The following is a 25,717-nucleotide window of genomic DNA, read 5'->3' on the forward strand; positions in this document are numbered from 1 at the left end:
TTATATCCCTTAAGGGAACACTTTTGAGAACCAACATATACAAGTAACCTGTCAGGACTGTTCATTTGATTATTTACTTTGAATAAAGAAACTGTTAAAAATGGCAAAGCTTGAAAGAATGTAAAGTGAAAGCCCTCCCAACCACACCCCACCCCTTCTTTGTGTGTGTGTGTGTGAGTTGCTCAGTCACGTCCAACTCTGCAACCCCATGGACTTTGGCCCACCAGGCTCCTCTGTCCATGGAATTCTCCAGGCAAGAATATTGGTGTGGACTGCCATTCACTTCTCCAGGGGATCTTCCTGATCTAGGGATTGAGCCCAGGTCTCCTGCATTGCAGGCAGATTCTTGACCACTGAGCCACTAGGGAAGCCCTTCTGCTGTGGTAACCAGCATTAAAACCTACGTTGTAAGGTTCTGTGAGTCCCGCTAGATCAGGGGTTCTCAACCTTGGCACTGGGGGCCACGTGACTATTGTGCTATTTTGTTCTTGTGGTATGTTTAGCAGTGTCCTTGGCTTCTTCCCACTCTGTGCCCGCAGCACCCCACCCTGTGACAACATGGTATGTCTCCAGATATTGCCAAATGCCCCCAAGATGCTTCCTCCTGTTCCCTCCCTCCACACACACACAGCTCCAGATGTGTTTTATACACACACATATAAGTAAATACAGTTTCTCCTGTTCTCATAAAAATGGCACGCTGTACACAGCATACTGAACCTTTTTTCACCAACCTCAGGAGTCACCTTATCAAGGTTATTTGTGATGCTTAATCTGCAGTTTGTTTTTAAGCAAACCTCTGTATGCTACATACCTGTTGAAGCAACTTTGGCTTCTATTCCAGAATCAAAACTCACTAATTTTTATTGAAATTAGATTTATATGAGAAGCATTTGCATTGCATCATTCCTATGTAAAATTAATAGCGGCGACAACATCTTAAACCTGGCTATATTTATCCACATTTAGCCTAACTCCCTTGTTTGAAAAAAGTCAGTGCCCCAGTTTCAAAGGTATTCAGCTTATTGGCAAAATGATTGTTAAAGTGCTCTTTCATAATTTTCACCTCTGCATTTTGTCCAGTGGGAACTAGCAGCACTCACAAGCAAGATACTGAATTTGATTTACCTTTGAGAAACTTAAATTTCTTGAGAAGATCAGCACCTACAAAAGAGTCACAGAGGTACAGGAGGAGTCCCCCGAAGCACACCCCTTCACAGTTGGCGTTGCTGGAGTGGGGTCTGGAGCTGACGTAGCACACGGCCACCTGCAACCATCAAGCACAGAGCACGCCAGCGTTTCAAAAGCCAGTAAAACCTCCGCGTCGTCAGCTGATGATCCTTGCCTTCCTTTCTAGCTGTCCATCTCAGGGTCAGGTAACGGAGACACGTTTTATTGGAACTTAAGGGGGCTGCTTATCTGAGCTTTGTACTCCCTTTGTGTGCTAAGTTTTAACCTACCTAAAGCTTCTCTTATTTCTCATAATAAAGGTAGTTATGAGAGAAACTGCCAGATGCAGAACAAGCCCCTCTACCCGAGAGCCCCGGCCCCTCCCCCTTTACCTCTGGTCCAATGTTAAGGTAGCAGTCGATGGCCAGCACGGGGCTCCGAAAGTTTCGGATAGCTTTGGGGAAGAGTTTGTAGGAGGCGTGCTGCAGGAACTTCTCCAGGAGGAACTGTGCAGGGGCTGCCAGAAGGGTGTGCTCACTGTCGGGAGCACAGACGTACTGCAGGGGCAGGATAGGCGCCATGCTCTCTGACACCTGGAATCAGAGCCAAGGGAGGGATGGGAAATGTTTGCGCAGGCGTTGTGTGACCCCCGCCAGGAGAGCACGCCTGCATCCTGACAGCCCGCAGGAAAGGCAGCAGCACCGTCTTGTCGTCCTTGGGTTCTGAAATGCTTGCTGTGGGATTTAACATAATTTATACACAGCAAGGGCCCGAGCAAATGTTAGAGGAGGCTGCTTTGAAAGTTTGCGCATTTAGCATGTACATGGTAAGGACCAACAGAAACCTTTTTACAGCACTACTGGATGTGGATGGGTTAAACCCCATCCTGTCAGCACCAGAAAAAAAAGCACGGAGGTCTTTAAGCTCCACTGGATAGTCCACATGCTGTAGATGATTGTGCATGCCCAGTCGAGTCCATCTCTTCCAACTCCATGGACTGTAGCCTGCCAGGCTTCTCTGTCCATGGGGTTTCCCAGGCAAGAATACTGGAGTGGGTTGCCATTTCCTGCTCCAAGGGATCTTCCCAACCCAGGGATCAAATCTCCTGCATTGCAGACAGATTCTTTACTGCTGTGCCTCCTGGGAAGCTCTATAAATGATTAGCTACCAGCATATCTTATAAACGGAAAAGGGTAGGCCCATAGAATTAACCCTTAACAGGTTCTGATCTGCCTTACTTTAAAAATAAAACTGGCAGAGGACCATGCAAGCAAGCAATTTGATTTACATTTCTCTCACCTGTTACATAACGAATGTAAAAAATGTTAACTTTGCTAGTTTATAGAACACATTTGAAACTAAAGCTTTGGTGGAGTTAAGCCTTAAATCTAAAGGTAATTCTGTTGAAATTTCAAAACTTCGGTTTGGCTCTAGATGAGTCCTCAGTGAGGGAAACAAGGCTCCAGATTTGACATTAAGAGTGGCCTCCCTTTTGTAACCTCACTTTCCAGTCAAGTGGCACATACTTAATGCCGGTACCAGAAAACAGATATTGAGAGATCATCTTATTTTCAGCAGGAGACTCAAGCTTGCCAACTTACCATGATCTTTGGTTTAATGATAAAGTCCCTCTGCCCGCCAACTTGCACATGTTTCTTCATGAGACTGAAGTTGTTAAAGCGGCAGATGAGCAGTCCACTACTGTTCGTTCTCAGGTTAAAGTCAACATCTTCACAGAAATACCTAAATTAGAACCACAACGGTAGGTTCCGTTGACTGCCTGTGACCTCTCAGCTGTGCCACTTAGGGACAACATCTGTGGCAGATGTGAGGTGGCCACCTCAAACAAAGCCGGCCTTTCCCCACATGGAGCTGGCTCTGTGCACACTGGCTTGTGTTGTAATGCCCTGATGGGGACACCACAGTCATTAAGGAGGGAGGCAGTGAGGTGACTGGTCCCAGACATGGCACAGCGCCTTACTTAGGCACCCCTGAGCTGAAACAGGACCACATACTCTGTACTCTCGTGGGACAGGAGTGCAGAGCTGCTCCCAGTGTTAACATCCTGGCTACAAACAGGATGAAGCATCTGCCAAATTTAAAACAGAAGTGAAATCGCTACAGAATATTCTAAGAGCTGCAGCTCAGGGGTTGACTTAAGAGGGACTTGACGGTCTCTGACATTCTTCCTTGGCCATTTCGGATTTTCTGGGACATGTATGTAGTTCATTCGTGAGGCAAGGCCAGGGCTAGCTGGCTTTTCCCTACAGGATCCAGATCTCAGGGTCTTGCTAACATCTCAGGAAGTGACTACCATCCGAGTTTTGAGTGAAAGGTTAATCGTGAATAGGTTTATGGGTCCACACACTGATTTCCACTGATGAAACAATTTGGTCCCTGTTTGAGTTCTTGTAGAATAATAAGATGGCCAAAATATGTTTCCTAAGCATTTCACATTGCAGCACTCGTGACTGAGTCTGGGTCAGTTTGAACAGTGATGAAGGGGCACTTGGGGCTTGTGATGCCCCATTCTCTGTCCGTATAAACAGTCTTAGTTTCTCAGAGACAGGAATAAACACATTACAGAGGCTGGAGCTGGGCAGAAACAGTCAGTAACTGGCAGGATGATGCGCATCCAGGAGCCCAGCTTACCTGTTGAAGTCGTACTGCACGTTCTGAGTCAGGTCTATGTTGAGGAGGATGAAGTCGTGCACGTGGCACCTAGAGAACGGGACCTTGAGGCTCCGAGAAGTCAGCCTGCTGCTCCACTTCTGGATGCCCAGGATCGCATAGTGCACGATTTTCGGTGTCGCCTCCATGTGCTGCAAGACACTCTTCAAGGACACATTCTTACTGGAAACTCCTGTTTCCATGGGCTGGCTATGAAATGCAGAGTTCGTTTACATAAGAGATCACTCAGTATCACTGAAGACATGGTCACTTGGGAAGAGCTGACACTACTGCACGGTGTTAATATCTGTAAAGGACACAACTAGCTGGTTGACTTTGTCTTAGTCTGGAGTGGACAAGGATGTCAAGCCTGCTTTTCATGCTGTCACTGCTGATCTAGAGAAGCTGCCTTCCAGGGGTGAGCGTCCTTCTGTGTGTCCAACTCTTTGCTACCCCATGCTCTGGAGCATGCCAGGCTCCTCTGTCCTGTAATTTTCCAGGCGAGAATACTGGAGTGGGTTGCCATTTCCTCCTCCACGGGATCTTCATGACCCAGGGGTCAAACCTGCCCCTCCTGCGCTGCCAGGCAGGCTCTTTACCACTGAGCCACTGAGGCTGACCCCTTAAAGGCAGAGAAGGAAATCCGGCCCATTTTCAAGGAGAGTAATGAACAGGGAGTTACCAAAGCGAGGCAGCCAGAGGTTAGAAGCACACAGGTACTCTTCCCGGTCTTGGTAATTATGGTATGATAAAGGAATATTTCTCAATGTCCCTGGCTTCAAATCCACCAGGGAAATGAGGGCATAGGATCACATGTCTGAGCTGGAAGGGCCTTGAGACCATGTGGCACAGTGTTTCACTGGGGCTCTGAACATCTGGGCTCATTTACTGCATAGGATGTCTCCAGGTTTAGCATTTCATGGTCCTCATAGATCCCCTCACCACTGCGCCAGGAGGAGAACCATGCATTTTGGCCCAGCCATAATTTTATAGGGGATGGAATTGAGACAGAGATGGAATAACTTTCCCTTTTCATCCAGACAGGAAGCAGAGCTGGGGCTAAAAACCATTCCGATTCAGAAGCCAGTGGTCTTTCTACATAAACCACAGTGTTTTTCAACAGACTTAGAGCAGACCAAAGCTGCGATAACACAAACAGTCCAGAAATTTAATGGCATACCAAGTGTCTAGATTAAAAAATCCCTAAGTCACCACAGAACATGCTGGTGAGAGTAAGTGGTCTTGGATGGTGGCTCTGCTCTGGGAAGCTGTGCCCTTGTTTACTGTACTGTGCCATGATGGCCGAGGAGAGGACCTGCTTGGTGGCACATGTCACATTCCTAGAACTGCACAGAACCGCCCCTACCTGGTCTGCTCCTGAACACTGTGAATGTTCCACAGGACACATGAGTCATCCATCACGACAATGAAAGGCCAGACACACTGGCGTTTAACTCCCAGCTCTTCCAGGCGGTTTCTCTCCAGCTCCAGGTTGTGGTAAGACAACTCCTTAATGAGGAACCTGGCAGCACCTGGAAGGCAACACAAAGACGGCTTGGACGTTCCCCTCTTGGGCTTGGTGGAGGCCCCACAGACGCATCCCATTCTCTCCGTATGCGTGCGTGTTTGCCTGGTGACTGTGCACATGGGGGTTGACCAGACATCCAGGGCTGCGATTCCCACACATCAGTGCAGGCAAGAATCATCCAGGAAGTTGTTTAAAATGCAGATTCCTGGAGCCCACCACCAGAGGCTCACACTAGTGGTGTCTGATGAGGGGCCAGAGACCTTTTCACAGGTGATTGGTGAGCTGCACTTTGAGGAGTGCTGCTAGGATTCCTGTGCTTAGGCTTCCCCACCTGTAAGAAGGTGATGATGATGTCTACTTCATAGGACTGTCGTATGGTGCTCAGGACAGTGCTGCACATGGTGAGTGAGTACTCAGTGTTAGCAATTAAGATGATGACCATCAGGAATTAGCCAGGTTTTATGAATGAGCCACCCTAAAACGAGGCTTCCCTAGTGGCTCAGATGGTAAAGTATCTCCCTGCAATGCAGGAGACCTGGGTTCAGGAAGATCCCCTGGAGAAGGGAATGGCAACCCACTCAAGTGTTTTTTTTTCCCCCACTCCAGTATTCTTGGAGAATCCCATGGACAGAGTAGCCTGGTGGGCTACAGTCCATGGGGGTCACAAAGAGTCAGACATGATTGAGCGACTAACACAGACCCTAAAATGAAACAAAACATAGAATAAAGAAGCTCAAAAAACCCCAATTAAGTCCACGGAGGAACCAGGAAAATAGTTTGAGTAGATAGAAGGTAATGCTAGGGTTTAGGAAAATCTACTGATACTTTTTAAGAGCATGTGTGTAATACTTTGCATTATATGGGTCATATATGAAAAAGCCCACAGCTAACATACTCAATGGTGAAAAACTGAAAGCTTTTCCTTTAAGATCAAGAATAAGACAAGGATGCCCAACTTTACCACTTCTATTTAACATAGTACTGAAAATCCTAGCCAGAGAAACTACACACACACACACACACACACACAAGTCACCCGAGTTGGCAAGAAGTAAAATTATCTGTAGACATGAACTTATGTGAGGAAAACCTTAAATATTATACACATGCGCATGTTAGAATAAATTCAGCAGAGCTGCAGACACAAATTAGCTGTGTTTCTATATAATAACAATGAACAATCTAAAAGGGAAATTAAGAAGTGCTTCATTTTCATCAAAAAGAATACTTGGAATACATGTTTAACCAAGGAGGCTAAAGACCAGTACACTAAAAAGTACAAAACACTGCTGAAAGTGTTTCCAAATAAGTGGAAAGACATGTTCATGGACTGGAAGGTGCAATACTGTTTAAACATCCCACAAAGCAATCCACAAATTTAATACAATCCCTATCAAAGTATCAGAGTTTTTCTTTTGTTAGAACAGAAAAATTCATTTTTAAATTCACATGGAACTTCAAAGGGCTCTGAATCACCAAAACAATCTTCGAAAAAGAACGGCAAAGCTGGAGGTCTCACACTTGACTGACTACAAAACTAGAGTAATCAAACCAGTGTAGCAGATAGACATAGGCCGATGGAATAAGAATACAGAGTCCAGAAACACCCTTGCATATATGGTCAAATGATTTTTGACAGAGGTGCTAAGACCATTCAAATGTAAAACAGTGAAGCTGGACCGTCATCTTAATGCTGTATAAAGAAATCAAAATGGACCAAAGAGCTTTTATAAACTCTTAGAAGAAAACATGGGGAAAAGCTTAATGATACTGGTTTTGGCAACAGTTTGTTGATTTGTTGGCTGTGACACCAAAAGCATAGGCAACGAGAAAAAATAAATTGGACCACGTAAAAATTTAAAACTGCGAAGAACACATTCTCAGTTGGAATAGGAGAAAATATCTACAAACCTTATCTGATAAGGGGTGAAAATCTAGACTATACAAAGAACTCCTACAAGTCAACAACAAAAACCTTACTAAAAATAGATTCTCCAAAGAAGATACACAAATGGCCAGTAAGCAGATAAAAATACGATCAACATCACTAATGATTAGGAAAATGTAAATCACAAGATACCATCACACACCCATTAGGTTGGCTACTAACAACAGCAAAAATTCCCAAAAAACACAAGTGTTAGTGAAGATGTGTTAAAACCGGAACCATTTTACATTGTTGGTAAGAATGCACAAGCCATTATGAAAAACAGTATGTCAATTCCTAAAAAAAAAAATTAAAAGTGGAATTACTATGTGATTAAGCAATTGTACTTTGGGGTATAAGAACGGAAAGCAGGGTTTTGAGATTTGTGTTCGTGTCCACAGCAGCATCATTCACAATAGTCGGAAGGTGAGGAGCAGACCAAGGGTCCATTAGTGAGTGAGTGGTAATAAAAATGGGGAGTTCCCCTTTGACGTTACTGAGTCGGTTTTGCCAGATGGACAGGAGCTCTGGAGACTGGCTGCACAACAGTGTGAACGTACTGATGAATGCTGAGCCGTACACGGAACAACGGCTAAGTTTTGTGCTGTGTATCAATTAAAAATAAATGCTGCTTCATTTGCATATATGTTGGTTTCTCTCCCCAGATGATTACAAAAATGGCAAAGCTGGCACTAAACAAATCCACTCAAATCTGGGATGAGGAAATATTTTCTCCTAAAGGTCAGTCAGGCATGGAAAGGTGTGAGGGTCATGTCAACATAGAGAGAGATTTTAGTTAAGTTTGGGGATATGTGTTTTGGGGAAGGATAAAGGACCAGAAGTATGTGAAATTCTTACCTCATTTGATGTTAAGTGATGGGAAATAAAATTATATTAAAAATATAAACCTGTTTGGAAAATATTTTAATCAATATTAAGGCTAAAACTTAAGGAAATGAAAAGGAATGAAATAGAGAACAAGAAAGGAAGAGTCTTAAGAAGGAAAGGGGAGAGAGATCTGGAGAGAAGGCCCATGTGGATCCAGGGCACTACTCAGGTCTTTTCTGCCTTCACTCCAGCAGTGGGCTCTAAAGCTCTTGATCCTCAGCCCTCCTGAAGCTCTGCCTCGAAATTCCCACTGAAGCCGATGGGGAGTGAGTGAAATGCAGGGAGTGGGCAGAGAGCAGAGCTCTAGGACGCTGGATCCGGTTGGAGGTCTCCTGCCTTCAGGGGTAAACGAAGCAGCTCTGGACCTCTGTCTCTAGTTCCTCCTCCCGCTCTGTCAGTACACTCAACAGCCAGGTGTCCCCTTGAAAATCAGCCCACTGACCTTAAATCCCAAGGGGAAAAGCAGGAAAGACTTCCAGGCACTTTTAAGATGACTGCCATCGGCAGTGATGGTGCTTCAGTCCCCAGCTGTACAGAACCCCCGAGAACTTGCTGTGTGCCTTTAAGATCAGCGATGACCCCCAACGATCCCACCAGACCTGGGTCCGAACTGCTAACCCCCCTCCTCCTCTGACTGTCCTCTCTGTGAGGTCCCTGCTGCCAGCTGGTAGCGAGCAACACCTGCAGCCTGTGCTGGCCGGAGTCCCAAGCCCTCCCAGGGTGCTCAGTGTATCAGTGACTTCTTTGGATGCTAGTCCTCAGAAGTTAAAAAATTCTGCAAGACTGAAGATAAAGAGAAATGAAAACTCATTTAAAGAGGAGTCAAGGGCTTCCTTAGTGGCTCAGTGGTGAAGAGTCTACCTGCCGACACAAGAGACACGGGTTTGATTCCTGACGGGGGAAGATCCCACATGCTGAGGAGCAACTAAGCCTGTGTGCCGCAACAACTGAGCCTGTGCTCTAGAGGCTGGGACTCAACTACTGAGCCCACGTGCCGCAACCACTCAAGTCTACATGCCGCAACGAGAGAGTAGCCACGGCTCACCACAACTAGAGAAAAGTCTGCAGCAATGAAGAGCAAGCCCAGCCAAAAATAATTTTTTTTTAAAGAGTCAAAAGTCGTTTGGTCCACAGAACAAGACACTTTCCAGGGTCATGGGACCCTCTGGAAGCCTGAGGAATGGAGCTTGGCTTGGTATCTCTCTTCCCAGCCCTTGCCCGGCATCCCGCGCGCCCCCTTACCCACGCCTGCGTTGTTGAACATGCCAGGAAGCACCAGCATGATGTGGTTGGGCCAGTATTTGCGGTACAGCGGCATCTCATACTCTTTGACCACCAGCAGGTGCAAGTGGCTGATGCCCTCCATGGCGTGAAAGAGGTTTAGGAGTCCGTGCTCGTGGCGACCGCTGGAGGGGGTGAAAATAGGGCTCTTGACCACGTTCAAATTCTGCTGAAAGAAAAAGACCAGAAGCCAAAAAGAGAAATTAGAACCCTTAGATACTAGACGCTTATAAAACTGGCTCTAGTACCTGAGGCCGTCTGTCCGTGCATCCAGACGCTGTCACCCACCTTGTCTGAGACCAGTGGCAGCCGCATGCTCTCCAGGTGCTTGCCCTGCTTGCTGAAGACAAAGTGACTCTCTTTGGATTTGGGAATGATGAAGTAGAGCTGCACCTCTTCTCCCAGCATGGAGGACGAGAACGTGAAGGCGTGGAGAGTAGAGTCGGACATCTGCGTTTGCAAAGAGCAAAGGGAGGGCGTGTAAGCTCACAGTTGGCAAGCTTCCAGGCTGCTCCTCTCAAGATGGTTATTGATAGAGGCCAGCTATCCTGGACTTCTACCTCCCGCCAGACCTGGCTGTGCATGCAGTGTCAGAGAAGGCAAACACTTCATCTTTAGTGGCTGACACGAGATCCAAGCTTCTCACCCCAAACAGCCTCTCTGAGGGTGGCACAGTGACTGCTGCTGAAAACTACAATTTCTCACCTTCTTAGAACCACTGGTGCTCAGGCCTGCAGAGGTCCAGTATGCCTCTGGGAGGTCTTGCTATGCAAACACTCCCAAAGGTGCCCAGTTACGGGGGAAAACGCTTCTCTGTGCATGCGTGTGCGCTAAGTTGCTTCAGTCGTCTCCAGCTCTGTGACCCTTTGGACTGTAGCCCACTAGGCTCCTCAGCCCATGGGATTCTCCAGGCAAGAATACTGGAGTGGGTCGCCATGCCCTCCTCCAGGTGATCTTCCTGACCGAGGGAGCCTCTTCTGAGTGGGTCAGGTCAAATGATATTTTTCCTAAATAAACTATTAAGACTGACATCATTAAAACACCCCTGTGGGCCCATCTTTCCTGGCTACACTGGAAGCTGAAGATGTCTGAATGGTCACTTACCCTAGAACTCTGGCTTCCAGAAGAGACATTTGACTCATCCAAGCCACATACAAATCTAACATCTTTTTTAAGTTGCTGGAAAGTTGACATACTCTCTCATAACCCACCTCAGTGAATAATTATATAAAGGTCTTTACAATGCAGACAATATTTGGCCTAATGAAGAGAGAGCATCACTAGTCAGCAGGCACGAGAACAATCCAGGTAGCCTCCCCAAGAGGTTCAACCTAAATATTACATTTCATAGAAAAATAATATTGTAACACTCCCCTTAAGATCTCTTTTCATTCTTCTTTACAAGTATTAGGCAGTACTGTAATCACACAGAAACTAAATAGAAGGTTTTTAATATATTGTCTAAAAAATGAATTTTCTAATGATTCATATCAGGGGCTTGTATCATCTATATTCCATAAAGCATTGCGAGCTGATTTCAAACAGTCCACTGAAAGTTTTCAATGACACAGGAAACCATTTGGGGTATGAAAGGTAACTTCTAGCAGAAGAGCAGAAAGACCAGCACATCCTTCTGGGTTCCCTGGGAAAAATGGAGAAGACCAGATCCTCCAGCGCAGAAGCAAGTCTGGGGAGGAAGCCAGGCGCCCACCCAGCACATGCTATAGAAAGGAAGAGTTGTTCCAGACGCTCAGGGCCAAGCGCTAAAGGTCAAGAAGATAAAGTGGGGAAGCAGCGTGGAGCTTAGCCCCCACATAGGCGCTGGATACAACCATCACTGGCTGCTTTCCCATCCTCTGTGCTTAAAGATGCTCTGGCCATGAGGAGCGCAGCGGCGTGGGGTACTTGCTCACTTTCTGCATTCTACCTCTCAGTGCTCTCCAGGTAAAAGAGCACACGCTGACTCCTCTGTGTGCCTGTGGTCAAAACCACCCCACGCTGGAGTAAGAGGGAGACTGGGTCTGTGCAGATCACAGCTCACAGGGCACACCCTACGGACTTGCAGATAGTAACACCATCTTCATCAACAACCCGAAGGAGGGGAAGAGACCCTTTTGTCAAACATGCTGTAATATCCAGCTTTTTCAGAATCACAGACATACCAGTTACTTTCTAAAACAACACATGTAACCATTTGATGAAGTGACTTAAGACACAAATCAGTTTCTTTCTCCCCTGTCTATAATCCCAATAAACCCAAAGTCATTTTATCAACTGCTTCATGCATTCTGCTCACAAATGAGTGGCTCCATCTCATCAATAAGCTATCCTTGGAAGTTCCCTGGTGACCCAGTGGTTAAGAATCCATCTTGCCATGCAGGGGATGTGGGTTTGATTCCTGATTGGGGAACTAAGATCCCACATGGCTCGGGGCAGCTATAAAGCCCACGGGTTGCAACTACCGAAGCCTGTGCTCTCTGGAGTCCATGCACCGCGACTTCAGAGTCTGTTCGCAGCAATGAAAAGATCCTGCATGTGGCAACTAAGACCCGACACAACTAAATAAATATTTTTTAAAAACCAAACAAGCCATCTAGAGCTTGAAACTGGGGCTTTCCCTCTCTCGCACACAGAACCCAGGCTGGGTAACAGGCAGGAGCGCAGGGGCCGCACCTGGGGGGCAGAGGTGAAGTCCATGTACTGCTGGCACTGCTCACAGTGGTGGAAGGTGTTGTAGGCCGCGTACTTGGTCAGCATCATGGACATGGTTTCTCGTTTCCGGGGCTCCTCAGCTTTGGGTTCCTTTATCGCTTCTGTGTAAAAAGAGACAAAACACCTTCCCATGCTGTGTGTGAAGCCCCTATGCCTGGGCAAAAAGTCCCCCACCCCCAGAAGGGCTTTTCCTAGGATTCTGCAGTTTATGCCCTGAGAGGCAGCTCTGAAAATTACAAGGTGACCTTGCTGTTGTTCAGTCGCTAAGTCACGTCCAACTTTGGCAAATCCATGGACTGTAGCCCACCAGGCTCCTCTGTCCATGGGATTCTCCAGGCAGGAATACTAGAGTGGGTTGCCATGCCCTCCTCCAGGGGGATCTTGCTGACCCTGGGATCGAACCCACGTCTTCTACATTGGCAGGTGGATTCTTTACCACTGAGCCACCCAGGAAGCCCAAAAGGTGACATTCACGTGAATAAAACAAGACATGCAAAGGAGTATGACTTAAGCTGCTCTCAAGGAGTAAACGGCCCCAGGTTTCCCGCCCTCATTTAGGTGAACCCTCGACCTTCAGGCTCCACGTACACTGACCTTGTTTGACCCCTGCCAGCTTCTCAGTATATACCAGGCTCATCGAACTGTACTTGGGGTCGTGCACACTGACGTCAAAGGGCATTTTACTGAAGCTCTCGATGTCAGGCCAGGGTTCGCCCTCTGACTGGCTCACCTCACTGCTTTCGCTGTGATCTAGGCCAAGAAGGAAAGTGCACAGGGCAGCCCAATCAGACCAACTGGCCACCCTCCCTCCCTCTCACCCAAGTGTCAGGGAAACATACAGCCCAGGTAGGTGGACAAAGGCCTTTCTGAGAAATGAGCTCCCGAGTCCAGGGGAGAGGGGTGCAGAGTGTCCTTCAGACCTGCTGGGAGGGATGCTGGCCCTCACTGGTCCCCATTAGCCTCTACACACCCAGCCCAGAAACTCCCAAGTCTAAGAGATCCACCAGTCTCCCACGCCTGACCCCCAAGTGTCCCTAAAATCTTATTTAACTTTGGATGATCTGAATCCTATCACAAGAGTTTTAGTCATGGGGTTTTAAGATGCCGACAGCTAAAAGGATTTCAGGGGCTCATTAAGCAAGATTCACAGTGTCTGTTGCTTATTAGAATCCACTGGAGCTTGTAAAACCCCTGTGCTCAGGCCACACAGCCTAGAACCACCTTCCTTATTTAGGCACTCGTCATATTTAAAGCTCCTTCAGTGCTTCCGACATGCAAACCAGGTTGAGAGCCTGGGGCCTTGGGTTTGAGTCCAGGCCACTGCTCCCGCCGATCTTGTGACTTCACACCTGCAGGCACCTTCATTTCTTAGGGTTCCCTGATTGTTTTAAGAAGTCCAGATGGCATACTGAAAGTGCTAACACCATGTGGCAGGCACATGGTATGTTTCCAATAGGTGATATTTGTTATTAATAATAAAAACTATAAGATAAGCTTAAGACAGTGTAAAGGGAGTGTGCGTGTGAGTGCGTGTGTGTGTGTGTGTGTGTGTGTGTGTCAGTCGCTCAGTTGTGTTCAACTCTTTGCAACCCCATGGACTGTAGCCTGCCAAGCTCCTCTGTCCATGGAATTCTCCAGGCAAGAATACTAGAATGAGTTGCTATTCCCTTTGCCAGGGGATCTTCCCAACCCAGGGATTGAACCCATGTCTCATTATGTCCAAATTTTTTAAACCTCATTATGGCAGATTCTTCATCATCTGAGCCACTGGGAAAGCCCTCAAAAGGAGAAACAAAGAAAAAAACACCCCTCTGCCAAAAGCCTACAAGCTAGAAGCTCAGGTATTACCTTTTAAGCACAACACTGTTTATTTTTACATCCTGGACCTTTTTAAAGTTTAGGTTTCATTTAAAAATGTGCATTGTATTTAAAAGTTAGAGCTTATTCTCATTTAATAAAAACACATCCCCATGCCTCTCCAGTGTACCATTGCATTCACTGGCACTAAAATTAGGGTGAAGGAATAAAGCCAAACAGTGCTGCTCATCACAAAGGCCAGGTTTGACTCTCACAGCTGTAGGCTCTGTAGTGGGAATCTGAGATGAAAATTAAAGGCGTCGTTCTTCCGAGGAGCCTAGGAGGTGGGGGTCAATGGGATGACGGCCCCTCACTCCCGGTCAGCTCGGCTCTGCACTGTAGCCCCGCCTGCTTTGGGCAGCCCCCGGGGTCTTTCAGTCCCCTCTGGTGGCCTGGGGTCTGCTCGAGCTCAGCCGGGCACGCAGACAAGGAGATGTGGACCGGAAGACAGGACTGTGTGCGTTTGTCCGGAATCCTGCACGTAAACTATGGAGGACGGAAGTTGAACCAAAAGCCACAGGAAGATGATTAAACATGACTGATTTTACCTAGTCTGGCTCTGAACTGCTCTATCCCTTGGGCTGGTCACAGGACAGGTCCAACTGTTTAGGAAAAGCAAGCGAGTTGGAGGTCTCCAAGGGCGAATGTGATGGACAACACAAGGCCTTTTTCTTCTCTACCTTCATCTTTCAGGGGCTTGGGAAGAACGTCTACCCATGACTACTCCTGCCCACCCCCCCACCCCATTTCCTCCAGCACCGCAGTCCCTCTGAGATGCGAAGCCACCCTCCCCTGGCCGCAGGGCTAACGCTAGCTGACCCCTGCTCATGCCCACGCTCCCGCCCTGCTGGACCGGCTGAGGGGAACCGCCTCCCTCACAAGCAACAGCAGGGTGGCAGGAGGTGCAGGCTGGGGATGGCCTGTCAAGCACCAGGCCCTCCATCCTTCTGCCAGTCCCAAGGGGCTGTTGATGGTGCCAGGGTTCTGTCCTGCTCAAGGAAGTTTTCCTTTGGGTAGTAATCCACACACCTTCACTCGCAGCCAGTAGGCAAAACATAAGGTTACCCTGATGGAGTATAAAATGTGCCCTGGACCCTTAAGCCATAGAACACTGCAGTCTACTAATTTTAAACCTGAGCAGTGTCACCATCTGAGCAGTGAACCCACCTGACGGGCTTTATAAGATGCCTCTGTGCCCAGTGATTCGGGGGACACAGTGGGGATCGGGGTTCAAAGGAGGGGAAGTCACACCCCGACCTAAACGGCCAGGGCATCTTACAACTCTGCTGGCTCCTGGCCTCTAACTTCTCAATAACCCTGCACTAACCCCCTGGAGGCCGCGGACAGCCCCGGGATGTGGTGGTAATAGCCCGCACCGCCACGCCAGGCGCTCACCGGTGTTGATCTCGGCCTCGTCGTACACGTCCACTTCCAAGAGCCGGATGAGCATGCGGAAGAGGAGCCTCAGGAACTGCAGGTAGGAGCCCGTCTTCCCCACCTGGGGCGGGTGTCGAATTGTAGGCGGGGAGGGGGAGGAAAAGAGAAAAGGGACGTCACACCTGGGCTCTCCAAGGACTCCTTCCATCTCTGAGTGGGGCCTCGACGCCCCCCGACCCGAGACACCCCCAACCCCAGACCCCGTGCCCCCACGCCCTACCTCCGACCCCAAGCCCAGAACCCCTGCCCCCGCGCCCTACCCCCGACCTCCGCAACTCCAGAACCCCTGCCCCCGGGCCCTACCCCGACCCCCCCGACCCCGCAACCCCAGAGCCCCTTGCCCCCGCGCCCTACCCCCGATCCCCCAATCCCAGACCCCTGCCCCGGCGCCCTACCTCCACTCCCCCACCCCAGTCCCCCACCCCGAACCCCTGCCTCTACCTGGGGGGGCCCGCTCAGCAAGAGCCGGCGCGGGTGGCAGGCCCGCGCGCCAGAGGCGGGGTCGGGCGGGTTGCCGTGGTCGGCGTGGTGCGGCCGCGCGGCCGTCCAGCGGCGGTAGTAGAGCGACTGCTCCTCGGGGCCGGCGTGCGCGGGCGGCGGCGGGCGCAGGGGGCTGGCCCAGGCCACGTCGGGGTGCGGCAGCAGGGCCGCGGCCGCCGGCAGCTTGCCGCCCCGCCGCGCGCCCAGAAGGCTGTAGGCCGCCTTGGACAGGATGACCACCGGGGGCAGCGCGGCCTGGGGGGGCCGGCCGGCCCGGCCCGGCGGCCCAGGCCACGGCAGCGCCCCGGGCCCCGATGACGACGGCGACGGCTTGGCGGTGGTGCTGCTGGCCAGCGGGGGCCCCAGCGAGTCGCACTCCTGCTTTAGGGGCTCCCCGGGTCCCGCCGGGCCGGCCGAGAGCCCCTCGTCCAGCCCCGCGCTGGGGACCGGGCTCCGGAAGCTGGGTGTCGGGGGCGGCTTCTGGGACTTGTCGGCGGTGCTGGACGAGCTGACCCCATTCTCCATGATGGAGCCTGAAAGAGGACCCACACGTCGCGCTGTCACCGCCGCCCCTGCCCCGGGGGAAGCCCCTGGGGTCCAGGCGGCGCTCGGGCTTCGGGCCGCCCCTCTGCTCCTGGCGCCCTGCCGCCCCCCTCTGGTCCCCTTTCCCCGGCCCTGGCTGCTGTGTGGGCTCGGAAATGGCCACTTATTCCCGGTTTCCTCCGGGCGGCCAGGAGAAACCTGGACCCACGTCCGACCCTCCCCGCGTCTTCAGGCCGCAGGTAGTCCTGGCGCCCTGGGACCGACCACCCCGCCGCCTCCTGCTGCTTTTTTCCATCCTGCCCGCGTCTTTGTACATAGCGGGTTATTAAACTCTCCTCTGGTTAGGTTGTTTGGATAATCCGTCCGAATCACTCCAGAACCCTGACCAACACACGCTCCACACCCAAATCCTGTCCATTGGCACTCGCCGCCTTCTGGGGTCCCAGGCCCCACCCTCCTGGCTGTGGATACGCTCCCCAGGGTGCAGCCCCTTCCACAGATGCCCGGACCGGACCAGCGTGGGAAGGCGGGGCGTAACCTCCTCCCTCCCTACACCCCAGGGCCGGAGATCTGCTCACCTGCAGCCAACTCACCGCAAATGTCCCCCACCCCCACCCTTCCCTGGTGGCTCAGACGGTAAAGAATCCACCTGCAGTGCAGGAGACCTGGGTTCCATCCCTGGGTTGAGAAGATAAGGGCGTGGCAACCCACTCCAGTGTTCTTGCCTGGAGAATCCCATGGACAGAGGAGCCTGGAGGACTACAGTCCATGGGGTCACAGAGTCAGACACGACTGAGCGACCAAGTGGTTTGAAGACAAACAAGAATCGAATTACAAGACTCTTTCTGCTCAGACTGGTGCCTCCCAGGCAAATCCCAACCTTGGGAGCTCCTAGGTGAAGGGCCAGTAACCAGAGGCTCCTGACCCCATCCATCACCGCTGCTCAGCTGACTTCTGCATGATGGTTTTCTTCTGCCTTCAAGGCCCTTGAGTCTTCTGGCCTGAATGCCTTGGGCAATGAGCACCCCCTGAGGACCCTGAAAGTCAGCTGGAGGTTGGTAGGGTGGTGGGTAGGGTGGTGTGTGTAGGAGGGCAGCACCTGGGTCCTCCAAGATTGGGGAGGGGAAACTCCAGACAGCAGAGTTCATGAGAGCAAGGCCAGAATCCAGAGTCTGTGGGGCAGCTCTCCACGCCTAGGGAAGGGAGGGGGCTGATCAAGGAGCACAGGAAGGAAGTGGACTCTAATCACCCCACCCTGCTCCACCTTCCTCCTCTCCCTCACGGATGCTGGCTGGTGTGGAAAAGCTTCTAGGTGTGTTCTTCCCCTTCCTCTGTTACCCTTTACCATCTTCCCAAACTCCCTCCTTTATTCTGAACTGGTCTACCAGGCAGAACCGGGGAGGCTGTTGTTAGAGGGTGGCGGGTACAGCCCTGACCCATGACTGAAGCAGACCTCGGTAAGACAGTCCTCACGCTCTTCCAGGCACAGATACCTGCCTTTTCCATTCAGAAGGGGTGTGTGTGTGTTTGTGCGTATGTGTGAGTCAGTGTCATGAGGTAAAAGAAGGGAAACACGGGGCAGAAGGAACGTGAATGGTGGTTCCCTCTGTTGTGGGATTTTCATTTTTCATCTCTTCTCTATACTTCATTACATTCTCCAATTTTCTATATTAAACTCTATTATAACTTTCACAATCAGAAAAAAAAAAAATGGAAATAATGCTGTGTGTGGGGAGTAAGTTGCTTCAGTCGTGTCCAACTCTTTTCGACCCTATGGACCATAGCCCACCAGCCTCCTCTGTCCATGAGATTCTCTAGCCAAGAATACTGGAGTGGGTTGACATGCCCTCCTCTAGAGGAGCTTCCCTACCCAGGGATTGAACTGATGTCTCTTATGTCTCCTGCATTGGCAGGCGGGTTCTTTACTACTAGCGCCACCTGGGAAGTCCTGGAAATAATGCTGTATTTGCTTAATACTATTTAGCAGAAGAAAATTCATGCCAGGCACTGCCATCAGCCACACAGTAACATAATAAGAGGGCAGTTGGTAGGCTGTAGGCTGGATCATCCCAATCAACCAGTGGTCCCAGAGTAGCCTTCTGTATATAAACACTTGCCATTTAGGTACTTGGGGGAAAAGTCACTCATTCATTCGTTCAAACAAACACACACTCAGTGCCAGGTACTAGGCCAATTAGCACAAACCACTTCAGGGTCTGGAAGGAAAAGAAGGCCTTTGTGCAAATATCAGATGTGTAATATCAATAAGATGATTAGGGTGCAGAGACTAGGAGACGTGGTGTTAGTGAGGATTCATGAAATTTACTTATTGTATTTAGCCTATTGGTCAGGAAGATCTCCTGGAGCAGGAAATGGCCACCCACTCCAGTATTCTTGCCTGGAGAATCCCTTGGACAGAGGAACCTGGCAGGCTACAGTCCATAGGGTCACAAAGAGTTGGACATGACTGAAGTGACTTAGCATGCAGTGTGCACGCATGCATTTAGCCTATTAGCAAGCTCTTCATTAAGTGCTTTCCAGGCAAATGTTTTGTGGCTGCTCATGACTCACGTTTGTCAACTACGTCTCCCCAGGACTGAGGTCTGGATGGGATACCCAGGTCAGCCACCGCTGCTCTGAAAGCTGGATGGGAGGCAGCAGGTGCCTTTGCCTTCCCTACTTCTACCCCTTCCTCTCTCCTGCCCCAACCCCTGGAGAGAGAAAGTACTGACCTGAAGTTCCCGTGACGGCGCTGCTGTTACTCTGGGGTCTCTCCAGGTCGATCAGCAGCTCCTCGGTGTCATTCTCGCTGGCCGCAGCTCGCTCTTGCTCCTTGCCGCTGAGGTCCAGGGCGGCAGTGGGCCCCCGGATCACCTCTTTGGACACGTAGCAGCAGGCCAGCCCCATCTCCTGCTCCAAGGCCGTGCGGGTTAAGTAGCTTGAATCAATTAACCGGAGGTCACAGTACTTTAGAGACCTGCACAAAGTAATGGTGTCTTTGGTGAGGCGCACAGCGTTTACGTGTGGCTGACAGCGGTCAAAATGGTGAGGTGATCCTTGATGTAAACCTCAGTGCTGCCACCTCCTAGCTGTTAGGGCCACAGGACAGTCACTTCACTTTCTCCACACATGGAATAGAGTAACAGTGCCCAGCTGACAGTTATTGCAAGGAATGAATGACATGGCACAAGCAGTGTGTTTAGAGCAATACCCAGTGGGCTGCCCTGGTGGCTCAGACAGTAAAGAACCTGCCTGCAAGGCAGGAGACCTGGGTTTGATCCCTGGATTGGAAAGATTCCCTGGAGAAGGGAATGGCTACCCACTTCAGTATTCTTGCCTGGAAAATCCCACGCACAGAGGAACCTGGGGGCTACAGTCCATGGTGTCGCAGAGTCAGACATGACTGAGCTACGTTCACTGCACTTAACTCACCGCAAGCACTCAGTGAATGCTGTGACTATTCTTGGGCTTCCCAGGTGGCTCAGTGGCAAAGAATCCACCTGCCAATGCAGGAGACTCGGGTTTAATCCCTGGGTTGGAAAAATCCCCTGGAGAAGGAAATGGCAACCCACTCCTGTATTCTTGCCTGGAAAATCCCATGGACAGAAGAGCCTGGCGGGCTACAGTCCATCAGGGCCCCAAAGAGCTGGACACAACTGAGCAACTAAACAACAATACTATTCTTGCTATTGCCTTCCAACCCACAGGCCCCAGATCCTTGAGGGAACAGCAGCCTAACAGAGACACTTCATCCAAAAAGCTCCTCAGTGGGGGCAATGCTTCTCCTCCCTGCCCCTCTGGCTGCCCAGCTTTCATGCATAAACACTTCTCCTCCGGGGCTTCTCTCTCATTCCCCAAATTGCTAGGCAATCTCTGGAAAGTTGAAAGAATCCAAGAAGGCTAAATTTCTTACATCCCCGAGTAAAACAACTGCCTTCTCACTTGCCAAGTGAAGGAAGTGGATGAGCATCAGCTAAGTTTTAACCGTCAGCTCAGCCAAGCAACCAATGGGAAATGAGAATTAGTGATTGGCATTGTACCTGGGAAAGGTTTCTCCAAGAGGATCTTTGCCAGTTAATATCACAATACAAGGCAGACCTTCTAGATCCTGGTATGTCCGAGGGACCCACTCTTCTGCTTCATTTCCTCTCCAAGTCTGTAGAAGGGGACCCAACAATAAAATTAAAACCCCTCATTGAATTTCCACCTTTTTTGTTTCTACAGTCAGATTTTACACACATCTGTGCTTCCAAATGACTTCCAATAAGTGTGTTTGTGTGTATACATATATTTTAATTGCTACTGAAAAGAATACACCAAGTACTCTAGAAGAATGTGGGCTTTCACGTTATCTCAATAAGGTAAACAGGAGATCTTAATGAATATATTATGTATTAGCCATGCACATCAAAGAAATATACAATGTGAAATATCCCACCAATGGTACAAACCTTACAGAAACCCTACTTAAACTACCTGACTCAGTGCTCTTAAGTACAACACTTTCTTTGTATAATGGAAAGACTCTTGGGATTGATTGATTGAAAAAAGACCATTTTGGTTATAAATGACTGATAAAATAATCACAGCAAAACTTATATACAATCACCTCTATACATTAACTGAAATATACATATACACACATGTGTATATCTTTAATAAATGGAACAATCTCAAATACAGGAATTTATCAAGAGGAAGAAAATCTCAACTTGAAGGATGCTTGAAAGTGAAAAGATCTTACAGATTTTTTTTTTCTATTCTAGAGCAGAAAGAAAATAAACCATCTCTTAAGTGGATAAGGTGATTTCTACTACTTTTTATGAAGTGTGTAGCATCTAATTGTGATTTATATCAGCTTTCTAGCAGGAATTATAAGAAATGAACTGACATTTCTGATGATGTTTTTGGGAACAAGGACTGAAAAGTGAGGTATTAGGAGATGCATATAATGTTATTTTTAAATAGACTGGTATTTCCTTTGCTAAAACCAACATGGGATAAAAAGAAATATATCAGGTAAGATATGATATGATATAACAGAGTTTGGTTACTGGTTTGTTGATGTCTATAAAAGCCAGTCTTGGAAATAAATATACCCACGATTACTTCAAGTAAAATGCATAGAATTTTTAAAACTGGAAGAGCCCCCAAACCTCAATCTTTTGTCATATATTTTTATGCCAAGGAGAACTCAGTGGATCTACATGACTATTTATAAGTTTGAGACTTTCTGTGTCTTAGAAAACCAATCTGTCAAAAACATTAAGACATTAGCAGAAAGTTTCTCCCCACCCCCAATTCAGTTTTCCATATATTTTCATGTCAAAGGGAACTAGAACATTACCTAAGTCAAAGCAAATAATTCTGCAAATAAGAATCATTTTACTCATAAACCTTCTTGTTGGACTTATGAATCCCTGACTCTGGGGTCTCCCCAAATATATTTCATGGTTCTAGCAAGAATGAGGTTGGGTTATAATGATGGAAGAATAGATGTCGTGTTTTATATGGAGAATTATTTTCAAAAAATGATTAAACAGATTCCACTTTTACTCTTGAGCAATCAGAGCAAGGCAAACCCACTATGTAATGTTTTCCTGTCACACTGCTACTTCTGATGATGGATGGCTGCCGTTCTTCTACGGGTCTATCATGCCCTGAGGGAGCTTTTCCTACGGAAGCAGTTAAGACAACACGAAAGACTGAGAGAGCATTGACTTAGGGGCTTATATGGGGTTCAAGGTCAAGGAAATCTAACGAAAGCTTCACAGGCCTTCTGGACAGACTAACTTATTTAGATATAAACTTATATCCTTCCAAAGTACTTATTATCACTTAGAAGTTAACCACAATACCTAAAGGCTAAGCACAAAAATAAGGCCCCCTAATGGAAAAAGAGGCACTGGATATTACCCAAGGCTAGAGACAAAAGGCATGGAAAATCCCATGGACGGAGGAGCCTGGTGGGCTGCCATCTATGGGGTCGCACAGAGTCAAGACATGACTGAAGCGACTTAGCAGCAGCAGAGACAAAAGGCATCCTGGTGCTGTTTCGTCAGTGGTGAAGGAAGTTGGTATTAATAATTTAGAGATCAGTAGGTGAAACAGAGACCACCTGGCAAGTGGCAGTCTTACTAAGGATGCGAACGTTTCAAATCTTCACTTCCACACCAGTGGAAAATAGGGACTTCCATGGTGGTCCAGTGGTTAAGATTCTACCTTGTACTGCAGGGGGCCTGGGTTTGATCCCTGGTCAGGGAACCAGATTCCACATGCTGCCAACTAAAGATCCTGTGTGCAGAAACAAAGACCCGGTACAAATAAATAAAAATAAATATTTTTTAAAATAAAAAAGGTGGAATATAAAAAAGATGGATTGATGTGATTGAGGGATTTTGAACATATGTAAACTCTCTTTTTTTTAAGGCATCCCCCACACACGTGGGATCTTAGTTCCAAGAGGATCAAAGCTGCACTCCTGCATTACAGGGCAGAGTCTTAACCACTGGACACCAAGGAAGTCCCTGGAAGTCTCTTCTGTGTAGCTGGTGCTTGGCCACTGCTCATGCGACTTGAGGTGTAACTGCTTGAGAAGTAATCACTTGAGATCTCTTCACAGCACAGCCCCAGCAGCCCCGGGAAGCCCTGCAGGTGGTTCTGATGTGCTTGCAGCCAGGTAGGAACCTCAATTATTGACTGTTTTTCAAACTACGGCCCATGGGGGCAAATTATCGAAGACTGCTGATTACACTGAATTAGTAAGTGTCTGTGGAGAAGGAAATGGCAACCCACTCCAGTGTTCTTGTCTGAAGAATCCTAGGGACGGGGGAGCCTGATGGGCTGCCGTCTATGGGGTCGCACAGAGTCAGACACGACTGAAGCAACTTAGCAGCAGCAGGAGCAGCAGTAGCAGTAAGCGTCTGAACAAATGACCTAAGACGCTCTAAGCAGCTATACCTGGTCAGTGCCAATGGAGACCCAGAGAAGACCTTGCAGACTCATAGCCTTTTAGAACATCTCCCTGCAGTAGGTGTGTGAGACCTCACAGAGCGGTGCTGATTACCTGCCTGTCCAGATTCCTCATCATTAGCATCATTCAAATTGTCTCATAACTAATAAGTTGTATTGTAAGAAGAGTTTCAGGATTCTCATTTCTTACTTATCCCAGGAATACTGCTATATTGTGGTCTATGACTTTAATTCAAAACTGTGAACGTTATATCTATATATCCATATGTGAAATGTAAATGTTACAACTTTCACTAAATATAGGAGCTTCTATGTTTAGAAAGATTTATTTGTTCCAACTGTGTATCAAGCTAATACAAGACATTTTGTCTGCATTTTGGATTATTTGAGTTAGGTAGTAGAACGCAATACAAAGGTTTACATTTGCAAAATGCTCTATGAATATGAAATAATAATGTTCAAATTACAGCCCTTAGAGACCATGCAGTCTAACGTTCATTTTGCAGTTGGTAAACTGCAGCCCAGATGGAAATGTAAATCCTCTAAGACTGCATGCTTTCTTTTTATACAATTTGTGTCAAAGTAGGCTTTTCTTTATCCAGGTTAGCTCAGTATTTACTTTCTGCAAGGTTCAGAAACCATGTTGATCTAACCCAGACATAGAGCACCTTGCTCAGTACCGCACCTATTGGTGTGCAGAATTTCATTAAGTGCTGTCAAAGAGCTGGGACACATTGGATTAGAAGAGTCCCCAGAAAAATCTGAGCGGGGCATGAGGTAGGGACTTAGGTTAGTTGATCAAAGAAGTCTCCCCCGCCCACCACACCTGACAGGAGGGGTTCAGAAAAAGCAATGCCTTCCCCGTGCAGAGGGGTGGGGAACTTAGCCATGCACAGGCTTGGAAGAGTCTCAGTCCAGCCCGCGCTTGGGGCCAAAGCAAGTACAAAGAGACAGCAAACTGTTGGGGAATCCACATGCAAGAGGGTGGGCAGTTGTCCTCTGTGAGCCCTGAAGAGAAAACAGGATACTTTACCGACTCTGGGTGGACAGAAAAGATTCAGTGAATGGATGATATTGAAAGGCGTGCCCCCACGGAGGTCCGAGAGAACAACTTACCTTTTTTTTTTTTCTGAGAAAACAGATGGCCGTGGGCTAGATGAATCTTGAACAAGGTCAATAAACAGGGGGTGAAATTGGGTCATCGCATTTTTTTTTGCACCTGCAGTCGGAGAGCATGGAAGACCAACTGCATGCATGCACTAGCATGGGGGACCCAGACCGAATGTTAATAAACTAGGAAGGTGGACACGTCGCTTAGCTTAGCCTTAACGTTGTCACGAAGTCGCGTGACACTTGTGCAAAACTCTAGCAAACGGCAGGCCTCTGAGCCGCCTGCACGGGGTAGGGGTGGGGGGTCCTAGAAAACGGAGCGAAGGTCTGTCCATTGCTAACCTTTAGTCGTGCCACAAAGTGGGCTGCCACGCTGAGTTCAGAGGTGGGGTTCCCCAGGACCACCTCGAAGCGGTACTGGAGCCCCAGCTTGTCGCGCACCTCCTGCAGCCGCTCCTTGGCCAGCATCGCCAGCTGCACAGAGGGCACCCGGAGGATGAGCATGTGTCCACGCCCACTGCGGTTCTTCCCCGGGCAGCTGAGGAGGTCGTCCATGATGTTGAGGGTCTCTGGTGTGCTGTGGTCACGCAGGGACGCCACGGTGGTCAGAGCCATCAGAGCCTCCGAGTACTGCTGGATGAGGAGGTAGCAGCGAACCACCATGCTATGCAGCCTCGGGTACCTTCAACAGAACACAGGGGCGCTAGCGTGGGGGCCGTGGGGCCTGGGATCGCAAGGGCTGTGTGGTAGGAATGGAGACCCAGCAGGGTGGGAAGCGGATAGTGGTGGGTGGTGGGCTTGAGCTCAAGAATGACCTGGATTTGAGTCAGTTCTTATAAGGTGGATGAACCTAGAGCCTATTATACAGAGTGAAGTCAGAAAGAGAAAAACAAATATCGGATATTAACACATATATATGGAACCTAGAAAGATGGTACCGATGAAGCTATTCGCAGGGCAGCAGTGGAGATGCAGACATAGAGAACAGACTATGGACACGGGTCGGGGGGAGGAAAGAGAAGGCGGGATGAATGGAGAGAGTAGCATGGAAGCATATACACTACCGTTTGTAAAATAGCCGGAGGAAATTTGCTCTATGACTCAGGGAACTCAAACTGAGGTTTGGTAACAACCCAGAGGGG

General features: G+C 48.7%; 1 protein-coding gene across 10 annotated transcripts in view; it reads right to left on the reverse strand.

Annotated features, from left to right (window-relative positions):
* GREB1L (GREB1 like retinoic acid receptor coactivator) overlaps nt 1-25,717 on the reverse strand; it is a 245,688-nt gene that overhangs the window by 3,880 nt on the left and 216,091 nt on the right. For 6 of the 10 annotated variants that reach the window (XM_027526110.1, XM_027526108.1, XM_027526103.1 and 3 more), the window contains 14 exons: nt 24,918-25,257; nt 20,534-20,649; nt 19,226-19,470; nt 15,912-16,483; nt 15,429-15,531; nt 12,771-12,926; nt 12,138-12,277; nt 9,753-9,914; nt 9,426-9,633; nt 5,207-5,372; nt 3,823-4,050; nt 2,772-2,913; nt 1,563-1,763; nt 1,129-1,267 (listed from right to left, as the gene is read on the reverse strand). In XM_027526110.1, the coding sequence (XP_027381911.1) occupies nt 1,129-1,267; nt 1,563-1,763; nt 2,772-2,913; nt 3,823-4,050; nt 5,207-5,372; nt 9,426-9,633; nt 9,753-9,914; nt 12,138-12,277; nt 12,771-12,926; nt 15,429-15,531; nt 15,912-16,483; nt 19,226-19,470; nt 20,534-20,649; nt 24,918-25,257 (2,918 nt within the window). The other 4 variants (XM_027526109.1, XM_027526107.1, XR_003508479.1 and 1 more) reach the window with 3 other exon arrangements.

The sequence above is a fragment of the Bos indicus x Bos taurus genome, chromosome 24 (assembly GCF_003369695.1).
Source record: "Bos indicus x Bos taurus breed Angus x Brahman F1 hybrid chromosome 24, Bos_hybrid_MaternalHap_v2.0, whole genome shotgun sequence".
Lineage (NCBI taxonomy): Eukaryota > Metazoa > Chordata > Mammalia > Artiodactyla > Bovidae > Bos > Bos indicus x Bos taurus.